Consider the following 15,627-nt stretch of genomic DNA (forward strand, 5'->3'; position numbering starts at 1 on the left):
GGCCTCTTTGACACGAATTTGTTCAAAATGTGCAGGTCTAGGATCGGCCTCATGCCTCCCGTCTTCTTGGGCACCAGGAAGTACAACCCCTTCTCCCCTTTTCCAGAAGGTCCGCAATCTTCCCCTGTAGGGCAGTGACCTTCAAAGGAGACCGCAAAACTGCAGCGTGTACCCCTTGCTCAGCGTCTTGTCTAGACACCCCGGCAGAGTGCATAGCTGACACCACTCTGAGTAGAACAGAGACAGCGGGCAAGCGCGCAGCTGAGGGGCTGTGGTAAGCCACTGATTGTACACGTCCCTCTGCCCAGACTGCCGCGGGAAGGCCGTCCGCGAACAGCCAACCCGCCCAAGGTGGGGCCAACCCGAAAGGGAGAGGAGGATGCATGCGCCACCCGGGCCGAGCCGTCCGTCTCCCCACCGGTTACAGCCATAACCAAAGAGACAGAGGCTCCAGCAGGCGGCGCAGCCGAGCACAGTAGACCTGACACCACAGAGGGGCGAGCAGAGAAGTCTGCTCCGCCCAATGGAAAACTGCCCGGACCCCCATCCCCACCAGCCACCTCAGGGGCGGCGGGGAGAGAAGTCACACACTTATGGAGTCGAACACCACTGACCTCAGGCAGAGACTGAGGACAGGGAGCCCGCTCACTAAACATAACCAGGTTCCGGGACCTCACACTGTTTCAGGCGCACTGAATCCGATTCAGCTGCACCAGCCGCCTTAGCGCGGCGATGTTACGCCCGGCAACGCAGACAACCCCCAGGCCTTCGCAAGGCCTCAGGAGGAGCAGACGAAGAAGGGATCGGCAAGAGAGGACCCAAATGGAGACGCTCCTCCCTGTCCTTTTTTTGGCGCACCAGGGCCTCGGTGACTGCAGCGCCGAATAGTGCGTCCTCCTGAAGTGGAGCGTTCAAGAATGGGACCTTCTCCGGCTCCTTTAGGGAGGTCAGCGCGAACCAGAGGTGCCGAACCTGCACTACCGACGTCGCCATCACCCGACCGGCCGAGAGGGTATTGGCTTGGGTGAGCTTCAAAATGACCGCCGAAACTCGTGCCACCTCACTCACCTCAGCCGGTGACAAAGAGGTGCGACCCTCCGTCATCCCGGCCACAGATGCAACCAGAAGGCCCACATTGTTGCAGGCCGCGAGAGACTGCACAGAGAAGGCGTATTGTTTCTCCGCCAGGCTGGAAAACCAACATCCTGAAACCTTCGTCGAGCAACGCAAGTCGCCCATATCCATAAAAAGAGCTTAACCCCTCTCTACTCTATTCATCGCCTTAGTTACCAACTCATGTGAAACAGCTCTAGGCCTTGTCTTTTCTAAATCCCATGAATAACAATAATCAACAGGCTGCACACCATTTTGAACTGCTTGCAAAACAGTATGTTTAATTTGCATGCCTTTGTCTGAACATTCTAGTGTGGACCCTAACTGTGTCATCAAGTCCCTAGCTAACAAATTAACTGGACAACAATTGGAAAACAGAAATTAATGTATTGGGTAATGCTGGCCCTCGTCGTCTACAACCGACAGAGGGGTAGTAAATCGCTCAGTGGTCTGTCCTCCACTAACCCCTACCGTAATTATAGTTCTACCACTCAATTTCGGAAGCGGGTCCCATTCCTGGGCTCTAAGGACAGAATATCCCGCTCCAGAATCAACCAAAAATGTAATCTGTTCACCATTAATTGTAAGAAACATCGTGGGTTTTACTCTACGTTTTCTCTAAATGCTTGTACATTAAGTGTCTGAATGACATCAATATATGCGGGGTTATGTAATGGATTGATCTCACTGGTAGATGTGTCCCGTCCTGCCCCCTCTGACCGTCAAAACCCCTCCTGGTAGCTTTCGTTCCTCCGAGTTCCCCTTGGATTATTCACTGTAAATCCACCGGAATTAGAATTGTCTCTATTACTTTGTCCATCTTCCCTTGTGTCTTTTTCAGGACACTCGCGAATCCAATGCTCAATCGAACCACAACAATGGCAACCTTTGTCATAGTTGCAGCGGTTAGCAGACCCTCGTCCTCTGCCTCAAGTCTGTGTTCGTCCTCTTGCTCTACCCAGTCCTCTGCCTCTTTGGTCGTAGCCGCTGTGAAAACCTAGATGGGCCTTCTGTAGTTTCGTTTCATGTTTTTTATCGGTTTGTCTCTTATCCTCTTGGTCCTTGCAGACTTTTTCAGCGTGCTTGATATACGGCCAAACGATTTCCATGCGGCCCTGGTCCAAGGCCACACAGTGCTCCTTTACATGTTTCAGTAATGTTGGGAGCAGACCTGCAACCAGTCTCATCTTACACTGTTGTTCCCAGGGAGAATTATTAGCCCCATCCGGTTTGCGGCCCATCCCGCTGTGAATCTCAAATTCTTTCTCAAGTCTTTTACGATAATCTGTGACTCTTTCTCCCTGTTTCTGTTTGTCATCCGTCTCAGGAAAAAAGCACCTATCCATCCACACAGCGCCATGATTGTTAACCTGTATTGAGAACCAGTGTCCCAATTATACGGGCCATTCTGCACGGGCCAGTCTCCTTTCACCCTTCCCCATCTTAGCTGTAGTGCTTTTCATTATTACCATTTCCACTTCAACTATACTTGGTTTATATTGGTCAAGCATCTGGAGGAAAAAACTATTGAATTCCTCTCCACCTTCTTTTTCCGGGTTGGGTAGCAAGGCAGCCACGTCTTTCAGGTCGGCAGGCGGCTATGGGTGGTAGACGAAAATAGTTGGGGGCGTGTCGTCTTCACCTCCTGAGGCCGGATTTGCAACTTCTACCACCGGGTACCAACCTTCAGGCTGCACAAACGATGTAACGCTCCTAGTCCTCCCAGCAATTGGGGACGTTGCACCAAGGTCGGCCACGAGCGAAGGATAAATCTTCAGGGCAGGAGGGGGACTATCTTGAGACAGCTTTGATGGCATTTCTGCCCGTGGTTCAGGAACCGCTGCAGACTTCCGTACAGCAGTATAAGAGGAAGGTCGGCCAGACGGAGGGCAGTCCAGGTCCACATCCACTCTAGTAGAAGCCAGAACACACTGATCAGTAGTCCCTACACTACTCTGCCTCAATCTATTATCAGTCTCTTCTTTCCACATACCATAAGCTTTCCAATCGACTTTCCGTCTCCCTTTCTCTATTTTCTTAATTACACCAACTTCTCTTTCAACCCGTGCAACTGTCTTTGGCTAAAGCTGCCATTTTTCGGAAATCCCAAAAACTCCCAGAGATACAATAGTTCACAAGTCCAAACACCATACTTATATTTCATTATCTCTGCTGGCCCAATGAAACTTTGAGGGACTTTCAATGGTTTACTGCCGCACTTACCCATCCATCCATTCCATCCATCTTCTTCCGCTTATCCGGGGCCGGGTCGCGGGAGCAGCAGTCTAAGCAGAGATGCCCAGACTTCCCTCTCCCTAGACACTTCCTCTAGCTCTTCCGGGGGGACACTGAGGCGTTCCCAGGCCAGCCGGGAGACATAGTCCCTCCAGCGTGTCCTAGGTCTTCCCCGGGGTCTCCTCCCGGTGGGACGGGCCCGGAACACCTTCCGGGAAGGCGTTCAGGAGGCATCCGGAACAGATGCCCAAGCCACCTCAGCTGACCCCTCTCGATGTGGAGGAGCAGCGGCTCTACTCTGAGATCCTCTCTCTAAGGGATCATGACCATAGGTGAAATCATCTCTAAGGGATCACCCAGCCACCCTGCGGAGAAAGCTCATTTCAGCTGCCTGTATCCGGGATCTTATCCTTTTGGTCATGACCCAAAGATCATGACCATAGGTGACAGTAGGAACGTAGATTGACCGGTAAATCAAGAGCTTCGCCTTGCGACTCAGCTCTTTCTTTACCACGACAGACCGATACATCGACCGCATTACTGCAGAAGCTGCACCCATCCGTCTGTCAATCTCCCGTTCCATCCTTCCCTCACTCGTGAACAAGACCCCTAGATACTTAAACTCCTCCACTTGAGGTAGGCACTCTTTTCTGACTGAGGACCATGGCCTCGGATTTGGAGGTACTGATTTTCATCCCCACCACTTCACACTCGGCTGCAAACCATCCCAGTGCATGCTGAAGGTCCTGGTTTGAAGGGGCCAACACGACAACATCATCCGCAAAGAGCAGAGACGAAATCGTGTGGTCCCCAAACCTGACACCCTCCGGCCCCTGGCTGCGCCTAGAAATTCTGTCCATATAAATTACGAACAGAATCGGCGACAAAGGGCAGCCCTGCCGGAGTCCAACATGCACTGGGAACAAGTCTGACTTACTGCCGGCAATGCGGACCAAGCTCCTGCTTCAGTCGTACAGGGACCTGACAGCCCTTAGCAAAGGACCCAGGACCCCATATTTCTGAAGCACCCTCCACAGGATGCCGCGAGGGACACAGTCAAATGTCTTTTCCAAATCCACAAAACACATGTGGATTGGTTGGGCAAACTCCCATGAACCCTCCAGCACACCGTAGAGGGTATAGAGCTGGTCCAGTGTTCCACGGCCCGGACGAAAACCACACTGTTCCTCCTGAATCCGAGGTTCTACTATTGGCCGTATTCTCCTCTCCAGTACCCTGGCATAGACTTTCCCGGGGAGGCTGAGAAGTGTGATCCCCCTATAGTTGGAACACACCCTCCGGTCCCCCTTCTTAAAAAGAGGGACCACCACCCCGGTCTGCCATCCCAGAGGCACTGTCCGCGACCGCCACGCTATGTTGCACAGGCGTGTCAACCAAGACAGCCCCACAACATCCAGAGACTTGAGGTACTCAGGGCGGATCTCATCCAACCCCGGTGCCTTGCCACCGAGGAGTTTCTTGACCACCTCTGTGACTTCAGCCCGGATGATGGACGAATCCACCTCTGAGCCCTCATCCTCTGCTTCCTCAATGGAAGACGTGACGGCGGGATTGAGGAGATCCTTGAAGCACTCCTTCCACCGCCCGACGACATCCCCAGTTGAGGTCAACTGCTGCCCACCTCTACTGTAAAAAGTGTTGGTAGGGCACTGTTTCCCTCTCCTGAGGCACCGGACGGTTTACCAGAATCTCTTCGAGGCCAGCCGATAGTCCTTCTCCATGGCCTCAATGAACTCCTCCCAGGCCTGTGTTTTTGCCTCCACAACCACCCGGGCTGCAGTCCGCTTGGCCTGCCGGTACCCGTCAGCTGCCTCAGGAGTCCCACAAGCCAACCAGGCCTGATAGGACTCCTTCTTCAGCTTGACAGCATCCCTTACTTCCGGTGTCCACCACCGGGTTCGGGGATTGCCGCCTCGACAGGCACCGGAGACCTTACGGCCACAGCTCCGAGCGGTCACTTCGACAATGGCGGTGGAGAACATGGTCCACTCGGACTCAACATCTCCAGCCTCCCCCGGGATCCAGTCGAAGCTCTGCCGGAGGTGGGAGTTGAAGATCTTTCTGACAGGAGACTCGGCCAGACGTTCCCAGCAGACCCTTACATTACGCTTGGGTCTGCAGAGTCTGTCCAGCTTCCTCCCCCGCCATCGGATCCAACTCACCACCAGGTGGTGATCAGTTGACAGCTCCACCCCTCTCTTCACCCGAGTGTCCAAGACATACGACCGCAGGTCAGATGTGTTACAAATAGGCGGTTTCGTATAGTGGTCAAATAATGTAGAACCCGTATCAAATCGAGGGAGAAGCTCGCTCAAGTTTATTGGAAAATTGCAGCACAGATGTCATTCGGTGAACGTTCCATTATCTTCTCACTGTAATGTTGGTTATCAGCTAGCCTATACATTAAGGGCGTTTCTAACTAAGACAATGTCTTTAGAAGTCAACCCCCCCATGCCATATGGCCATCGTAAACATTCCTACAGAGAGATAATCTAAACAGAGAGGTTTCTGTTGTTCTCATTATCTAGGCACATGCACTTCCAATGAAACGTACATTCATATTGTAATTGTTAATGCTCAGATTCCACAGATGAAATTATAAAAACTTGGGCCCTAACACATCCAATGGCCTATTCCCGACTGTATTGTGCTCTTACCTCCAAATTCAATTTCCACAGGAAAGTCTCAGCTCCAGTCAGGCACTCCTTCTCAACCCCTCAAAGGATAGCCCTCTTTCGGGTGATACTAGAGTTCCAGAGCCCTCTCTCTGGCCGTGCACGGTTAACCTGTTTGGAAAAAAACTCTAACCGAGCCGGATTAGGATCCCGAACGAGCACCCCAAAGTGTGATGGCAATTTCTAAAGTCCAAACAATTTACGAAAATGGTAGGTAAGACAGAGGAAAACTCAAATGCTTAATAAACAATTTTATTCTTGCAGGGAGAGAATACACAGGTTACAAAGTAACAATGAATAATCTCTGAATTAGTACAGGACAATCGTCAGTATTTAAGGGAGGCAAAGGGGTGTGGTAAGATGCAGATGCTACCCATCTGTCTTATGTCAATACAACTCATTCCCTATGTCTATCACATATCACAAGGCACCTGTTGTTGTCTTTTTTCCCTTCTTTCTTTAAATTCTGAAACAAGGGAGGTGATGTTTGGCGTACCGTTCAGATTGTTGATATCATTCCAGAGTATAGATTAATGTTTAAAATACTTTCATTATTATAAGAATGTAAGGTCATTTTCATGTTCTCAATTTCATTTTCATCTGATTCAGTTTTGTTCGATTTCGTTTTTAAGTATACATATTTTTCCATTGTTTCTTTATATATTTCATTTCTCTTCTGATTCAAAATCTTACATTTGATACAGAAAAAATCTTTCATTACTTTCTTGAATTGTTCCCAATGTCTGAGGCTGGATCCTACAAGACAACGCAAATTACAATAATTATTTATTTCATGTCTCAGTTCCTCTATAAGTTCTCGGTCCTTAAGACAATTTGTTGTTAATTTACAAAATGTCTTTTTGGACTTATTACAAAAACTCAGCCTAGTCTGAACCGCTAAGTGATCAGAGTCCACAATAACTTGTGTTTGGTAGTTGCGATACATAAATTCTATCTATTCGTGTTTTTGTATTTGAATCATATCTTGTATAATCCACCTTATCAGGGAACAAATCTCTAAAACAGTCCTTAATTACGAAATCATTACAGACAGCATTCAAAACCTTCGCATCAGCATAATTTAAAAGCTACTTATCCGATCATTTGGATTAGTTACAGTATTAAAATCCCCACATATAATACAAGAATATCCTATACATAAAAAACTTCTCAATTTATTAAATATTACTTTTTTCTTATTCCTACATGGAGTGTATACATTTATCAATCTTAACTTTTTACCATAAAAGTAAAAGTCCAAAACTATCATCCGACCCGGGACAATTTCCCTTACTTTTATAATGTCAAATTTACAATAAAAAAAAATGTCAACTCCATTGGTCACATGGAATGTCTTCTGTATCTTCAGTGCTAGTTATTCTGAGTTCTTGAGCACATATAATGTCAGTCTTTATTTTTTTCATTTCAGGAAGCTTGGTATTTCGATTCTTTTGTGATTTAATCCCCCGAACATTACTGGTGACAATGTTTAAGATATGTTTGTTCATATTAAGGAGTCCATTAGGAGAGCTTACCTTCTAAAGGAGGGGTTTGCTTCTCATCTTTATTTTTTCCTGTTTTTTTAGTTGGGAAAAGCAAGCGTCGTTTTATACCTCCAACATGATCCGGTGGGTCTGGCGAAGAAGATAAAGATGAGGAGGAAGGCAGCGAAGAAAATCCTGATAGTCAACCTTTTCTCCATCTGTCGAAAGAGATCTAACAATAAAGTCCTCATCGCTAGCTTCTTCGTTTTCACAGTTATTACACCAGGACTCTGAATCTTCCTTAGTAATGTAATCTCGTTCCTCTTCAACTGACTTCTGTTTGGTCTTTTCTCCGTTCTTGGTCCAGTTGGTGTTTTTAGTCGTTCTTCTTGCATCTTGTCCTGGACATTTTTTACAATTGATTCACTATATAGGCTTTCTGGGATTTCTGGTTCTGTTCTAGACACAATTCTGGACAGGGGATTTATTTCTATATTAATTTCATCTTCTTGATTTCCTTCGGGACGGACTTGCACTCCAGATCTTGCACGGTTACCATATGACTGTGGGCACGTAAAAAAACTATGCCCTTCTCCTGCACATAGACTGCACACATTTGTAGATAGGCAATATTTTGCTTTATGGCCAAGGCCTCCACATCTCCAGCATTTAATCTCTGGACAGTCCTTAATTTGATGGTCTACACCTTGGCATATATAACACTGAGGTATCTGACCAGGGTATGTGATTTTTTTCCATTATAAGGACCTAAAGACATTGTATTTGGAATCTGAACATTTTGTCAACTACTGTTTTTTTTGGTCGAATTTTATATTTCCCAACCCCATACCAGATCCCAAATGTATCCAAGGGTTTAATAGGTGGTTGCAGGATTGTGCAAAATCTACTCAGAAAAAGGTCTACGTCTGTGTCCGGAACTCTTCCTGTCCAGAACTCTACAAAAACCATCTTAATGTCCATCTCAATACTTGATTCAACTTTCCAATATTTCCAATTCTCAGATATCCCGCATATAGCATGTAATTCCAAAAAACAACGCAGAGGCTTTTAGTGTTTAAAAACATGCTCAAAGTCTTTACGATTTGGTAAGGCTATAAAGGAATAAATGTCTTCTACATGTATCATGTTTGACTGAAACAAAAGATTTTCACCAATATAATCACGGGTCGGAGGTTCGTCATTTCCAATATATTTCAGTCTTACCCAAAACTGCCCAAAACGAGCAGCATATGCCGCCCCGGGGCGTGCCATTTACCTTCCACTAGAAAACTCAAACTTTCACTTGGAATGTATGAATGTAAATACGTTTACTATCTTTTCACAAAGAATTTCCCCTTTTCCTCTTCCTGACATCGTGTCGACTAGACTGGATCGCTTCTAGTGAATGAATGACTCCAAAGGGCCGTGCGCAGCGAAATTGTGTGCTTGGAGGACCTGATTGAAACCAGCGACACAGAACCTACAGTATGAGGGGAGAGAGTGAGGGAGGGTGCCTGTCCTAGCCCAAGCGTGTACTGCCGCAGTGGCCTCTCAACAATGGAAATGTCACAATAAAGAAGACGGAAACAAAACGGACCACGATATAGGAAGCTTTCCAAACACTTTTCTCCCCCAATTTAGGCCCTGGTGAAGTATAGGACTGAAACCGGCCAAATCCCACTGGAGCATACAGACATAGGCAAGGCCCAAATCACAAATGGACCAGTGAGCAATAGCTAGCCATCCATCTGAAATCCATCAGACAGACAGACAGTGTTTCACACACATACACACACACACTCAGCCAGACATAAGGACAGACAGACAGAGAAAGAGAGAGAGAAAGAGAAAGTCCCACAGACACACACAGTCATACACAGAGACACACACGGACAATCACAAAGGCAGGCTGTAAAACTCCACCCAGAAGGTAGAGAGACTTGTCACAGACATGATCAGAATGACTGTCAAATCCCAGAAAACCATTAGGCCCTAGAAGTACCTGTTGCTCATCCTAACCTTCAGCATTCACAATTGTATTGTCAACAGAATTAGGTCTCACCTGTATTCAATGAGGGAGGCCCGGCATTCAATGGAGCATATCCAAAGACAAACCACAGGCCTTTTGGGTCACAGGCCTGACCGTGCACTGGGAACTGAGAGACTCCAGCGCGCTGCATTGGACCATTCATATTATGTCTGTCCTTATGATGTCACAGCGGCCCCCTTCGGAACACTGCTACTCATTCTCCTAGAACACCTAGGACAGCCAAACCTCCAGAAAACCCACTGCAGAGTGACACTCTTTTCCACACTATATTCTCAACCTACTGTGCTATTCAATACGCCGCTGGCAGGGCAACACAAAACAACAAAGAGCAGAGGACCTCATTACTTCCCCTTGCAGCGGATCGAATGGAATACACAGAATACGCTGAGGGTCTTGTCGGTAGGCCACAGTATAGCGGAAGGACCGAGAAAGCGGAAAGATCAAAAACACTGGGATCGCCTGCAATACAGTGGATCACACTGCTCAGAATGGGCCTCAGCCTGGCATACACTGTTGACATTCCTTGCATCTGTAGGACCTCCAAGGAACCGATGGAAAGGAGGTGTTTGCCACCACCTGCTGGATGGATGGTATTATGTTCCCTTACTGGCTCTCACCACTCGATTTAAACTAATTATGTGCGTGTACTTGCATGCATATAGCTTTTTCCAAAAAACAACACACAGGACTCCCACACAAATGGGTTCCCCAAATCTGAAGATCACACAATTCAGACTAAAGAACTTCTCCACAGTCCATTCAGGGGTATGGTAACCGGAATGACACCTAAACACCCACACTTACACAGACTCACATGCTGACAGACAACCAAACACACACAAACACAGAGTCACACACTCACTCAGACAGAGTGAAAGATCAACAGAAGGACAGACAGACCCAGTCTCTCTCTCCCTCACACACACAGTCACTCACTCACTCAGAGAGAGAAACACACACAGTCACATACTCAGACAAAGTGGAGGATCAACAGACAAACAAACAGACCCAGTGTCTTTCTCTCTCGCACACACACACAGACAAGAGTGGAGGATCAACAGACAGACAGACAGACAGACCCAGTGTCTTTCTCTCTCACGCACACACACTCAGAAAGACACACATATACACACTCACTCAGAGAGACACATACACACAGACTGGTTGACATACACAGACTCATCTCCCCTCATCGAACATGAAATGCAGATGTCCTTTGGTCGTTCATGCTTGGATTAATCCCCAATCTAACTTTTGGGTCCTTTCAACTAACGTGAGAAGCCCTCAAATGACAATGTTCTTCTTAACCCCCAAGCTATATTTTCCTATCTGAAATCACAAAAATGCTCTGCTTCCCATTGTCCCATTGACCCCATACGGAAGTGGCTGTCCATATTCTCACGTGATGTGATGCCACACAGGAGAGAGAGTCATTGTCTACATGTTGCCACTTGAAAGTCTAGCATAATGCAGTGATGTCTTTCCCTCATTATCTGCCTTTCATCAGCACACTTTCACCCAACCAATGTCCAGAATGGACACGCAATACTGTATCAGATGACAACAATATCACTTTGCCTGATGATCTCTTCCATGGGCATGCTGTATGAGGTCACCGAAACAGGCATATTTGTCAACATGCACGCCGATCTGTCGACACAGTACAGACCACAACAAATCATTCTATCGAGCACATCGAATAGGTCAGGTTCCCTAGCTCATTTATGGGCCTTTGGAGTGAAACACAGTCAGAATTATGTGATGTATTGTTGACCGAGCATAATGTTCCCCTGGTGTGTGATGGAAAACTATGCTCCTTCTCTCCCCCAAGGAATCCCCCGATTGAATGTTCTCACCGTAGGACAGGGCTTTCCATTTAGTGTAAACAGAATTATGCCGTGTCTGATAGCCTCATCACATGCAGTACTATTGGGATGTGTTCACCATTATTCGGTCTGTTGACATGTGACAATACAAAAGAGGACTTGATGGAGAACTTGACAGCCTGCGTGACTACAAACCCACTCTTCCTTAAGAAATCCCAAACTACACACCCACTCTTCCTTAAGAAATCCCAAACTACACAAGCATTTAGGACAGTGGACAGCAACACAGCCGCACTGCCAATTCTGACCACAAGATGTCCTCTGCGCTCCACCAGTGCTCCAAGTTTGGCTCCACTCAAATGAGCTTTCTCAGCCCAGTGAAGGATGGATGGCATGTTTTGCCTTGAAGGAACGATAGGTGCAATTGGATGTGTACACAGTCTGTTTCCATCTCCGACCCATTTGAACAAATGCATGGCTAGTGTCACTAAACCACTAGAAGAACGACAATTCATTCACATCCCACTATTGTCACGACCACAGTAACAACTCAGAGTACTAAAGGGCTCGATTTCTATACCCGTCATCGCTGCACTTTGAGATGCAATCGTCTGCTGATTGGAGACCATCTCACCAGTGCATTTATTGGGCCAGAAGGGAGGACCTCCTCCATTAGACATTGGAAAGGGGTCTCTGTGCCGCCCCGAAATCCAAGTCCCTGCCTGTTTTTCCGGGCCGCGCTACTTTTGGCATGGAGTCCGCGTCTCCCATGCGTAATAATGGCCATGCGTCACAGTGGCCAAAAGGACTAGTGGTATTGTGGCCAAATTCAGTCGAGCACAGATCAGTGGGCCGATCAAGACAAAGGAGGTAGCCTGCAATACTAGATTGTTATACTAGATGTTCTTCATTCATAGCCTCACGTGGCATACGCTATTCTTGTTTTTTTTGGCCTGTGTGTGTGTGTACAGGACAGCGCTGATCCAACATTAGGCAATCGAGTGCAATCACTAATTTTCCTTGACAGACATCAATACATACATATTGCGCTTTTGGGGAGAGAAATGGTTGGCTCTTAAAAGAGCCTTTTGGGGTTCAAATGTCAAGGGGGAGCCGCAGTAGGAAGTTTACTTGGCTTTGACTGCCTTCTCGGTCTTCTTGGGGAGAAGCACTGCTTGGATGTTGGGCAGGACACCGCCCTGAGCGATGGTCACACCGCCGAGCAGTTTGTTCAGCTCCTCGTCATTACGCACGGCCAACTGCAGGTGACGGGGGATGATGCGAGTCTTCTTGTTGTCGCGGGCTGCGTTGCCTGCCAACTCCAGGATCTCAGCAGTAAGGTACTCGAGCACGGCGGCCAGGTAGACGGGTGCGCCAGCGCCCACACAATCGGCATAGTTGCCTTTGCGCAGCAGCCTGTGTACACGGCCCACGGGGAACTGGAGCCCAGTGTGGGATGAACGTGTCTTCGCCTTTGCCCTGGCTTTGCCTCCGGTGTTGCCTCTTCCGCTCATAGTGGTAGCAGTAAATCACAGAGTAAATCCTGATTGGGCTGCGTGGCGTCGACCGCCATTCTTATCACTCTGGACATGATGAAGATGACAGTCGCATGAAGGGGAATAGGTTGCGCTCTTTTTTCTATTCTATGAATGTTGTTGGCACTCATATTGGGCATATATTCTTTTGTCTTTTCTCTTGAAGAAGGCTTCTTGGCCTTCTTCGGGGACTTCTTAGCTGCGGCTGCGGGCTTCTTGGGCAACTTCTGCCATGTCTGCTGTCGTTCGCTAGAGATAGGCACGCACACACACGTACGTACGTAAAACACTACTGAATCGAAGGTCATCTCTGTGCAGGTGCCTGGCCTTAAACGCGAGATGACAACCGTGTAGACTCAAGCCACCCAGCTCTGCCTCTCAAGGCTGCCCAAATGTTTGAAAACATCACTGTTCGACTGTCCACTAGTTTTCCTGTGCTATTCGTCTCTTAAATGGGCTAAAAGTGCATCTGAATGCAAGTGGCGCTTGATGTGTTGTGTGCCAAGTTCCCGGCAAGGGAATAAAAGCATTTGGGATCCCCTGATGAGCTCCGGGGTGTTTTAAAGAGGAGATATTTTGGGGCGCGTAAAACACATGCGTGATCTTGCACTGTTAAAACCCAGGCAAATCGTTTACATTTTACTGGAAGTGTATTAGTCAGCAAACAAATATATAATTATGGGTAACATCCACCTACACTACCCTTTTTTTCAACAGTAACAATTGCAGCTTAAAAAAACATAAAATCTACCAAAAGACGATTAGTCTGCAGTGTACTGTGCACATGCTTCAACGCTTGTTCTTGGCTTCCGGCCAAAGTTTATCCTTTTATTGCCGGGATACTGGATACTGGATACTGTTCGGTTTAAGGTAAGTTTCATTTTCACCAGGTTGCTGTGTATCATGAACGTATTTAATTGTAACTTGACATGGTATAGTCGGCTTGCTCTTGTGTAAGAAAAGGAATTTAGGTTTGTAGCCTTCTTTATGCGGTTGACAAGTTAACTAGCTAACTACTCAATGGCAGTCTGTCAGCAAGCTAATAACCGAATGGTTCCAACGTATAACAACAATTTCCCTGGAACAGGGATGCGAGACAGTTGATGCGGGACAAAGGAGGAGCTGCTGGTACCAGGATGCATCATCTCCTGAACACTGTAACTGAGGTATAGTTTTTGCTGTTGTTTCACAAAAAGTGCAAAGAATTTGCATAAATAAGTTTTGTCACTAAAATGCATCCATTTACAGTCCCAATGTGTTGAGAAAAAGAGGGATGCAGTTGTCTGTTGCCTAATTGAGTACCTTAAGAAATATGAATAGGAGCTGTTCCAAGACAGCCAGGTATGTTATTAAATGATCAATTGACTAAGGTATCATATGGTTACACATAGGCTTACCCTGATGTAATTGTTTAGTGTTGGATACAAATCACACATGGATATATATGCATTGATACGGTATTGGCCACCTCTGTTTATTGGAGCGATATGTCAGGCCATTATGGGGCTGACATGCCACGCCTCCTTGTGCAAGTGTGTATGAGATGGGGTCTATCCACAATTAAAATCAAAATGATACATGGTTTTACTAATAATGCAGGTTTCCTAAACGAAATACCTTATCTGTGTAGATTATAACAGTACGCTGCTTTACACCTTAATATAATTTAGATAGTTGAGTTTACAAAAAATAGTTGAGTTTACAAAAAAAACAATATTTTGCTTTATGGCCAAGGCATCCACATCTCCAGCATTTAATCTCTGGACAGTCCTTAATTGGATGGTCTACACCTTGGCAAATATAACACAGAGGTATCTGACCAGGGTATGTGATTTTTCCATTATAAGGACCTAAAAACATTGTATTTGGAATCTGAACATTTTGTCCGAACCCCATAACAGATCCCAAATGTATCCAAGGGTTTAATAGGTGGTTGCAGGATTGTGCAAAATCTACTCAGAAAAAGGTCTACGTCTGCGTCCGGAACTCTTCCTGTCCAGAACTTCACAAAAACCATCTTAACGTCCATCTCAATGCTTGATTCAACTTTCCAATATTTCCAATTCTCAGATATCCCGCATATAGCATGTAATTCCAAAAAACAACGCATAGGCTTTTCATGTTTAAAAACAAGCTCAAAGTCTTTACGATTTGGTAAGGCTATATAGGAATAAACGTCTTCTACATGTATCATGTTTGACTGAAACAAAAGATTTTCACCAACATAATCACGGGTCGGAGGTTCTTCATTTCCAATATATTTCAGTCTTACCCAAAACTGCCCAAAACGAGCAGCATATGCATATGCCGCCCCTGGGCGTGCCATTTACTGTACCTTCCACTACTTCCAATACTTTCAAAGGATCCATGAGCACAGACAAATTCAACCCAAAAGGAAAACATTTTGTCACTGAATTGTAATGGACTGCTGATTAATAAAACAATATCTCGTTATGGTCCTTAACTTAAAAGTGAGTATTATTTTTGTTTATTTTTTTAAGATGGACATACATGAGGGCAACATGGACCAAACCATGAATGTGCTTGTGATCCATAATCCTGCAGCCGAGGAGGATCCAGCAGACATGTTGATTGTGATAGAGGGAAACCAAGTGCTGAACACGTGTGGATACCGAACCAAGGCATATGTGCTGTTGATGGGCTTGATCTACGCCCTCAACCTTGAGT

General features: G+C 46.5%; 1 protein-coding gene across 1 annotated transcript; it reads right to left on the minus strand.

The window, feature by feature from the left end:
• Positions 1 to 12,473: 12,473 nt before the first annotated feature.
• Positions 12,474 to 12,918, minus strand: LOC105009171 (histone H2A). The gene has a single exon (XM_010868584.4). The coding sequence runs from the start codon at positions 12,916 to 12,918 to the stop codon at positions 12,532 to 12,534; it is 387 nt and encodes a 128-aa protein (XP_010866886.3). The 3' UTR covers positions 12,474 to 12,531.
• Between the last annotated feature and the right edge of the window lie 2,709 nt (positions 12,919 to 15,627).

This window comes from Esox lucius, chromosome 13 (genome assembly GCF_011004845.1).
Source record: "Esox lucius isolate fEsoLuc1 chromosome 13, fEsoLuc1.pri, whole genome shotgun sequence".
In the NCBI taxonomy this organism is placed as follows: domain Eukaryota; kingdom Metazoa; phylum Chordata; class Actinopteri; order Esociformes; family Esocidae; genus Esox; species Esox lucius.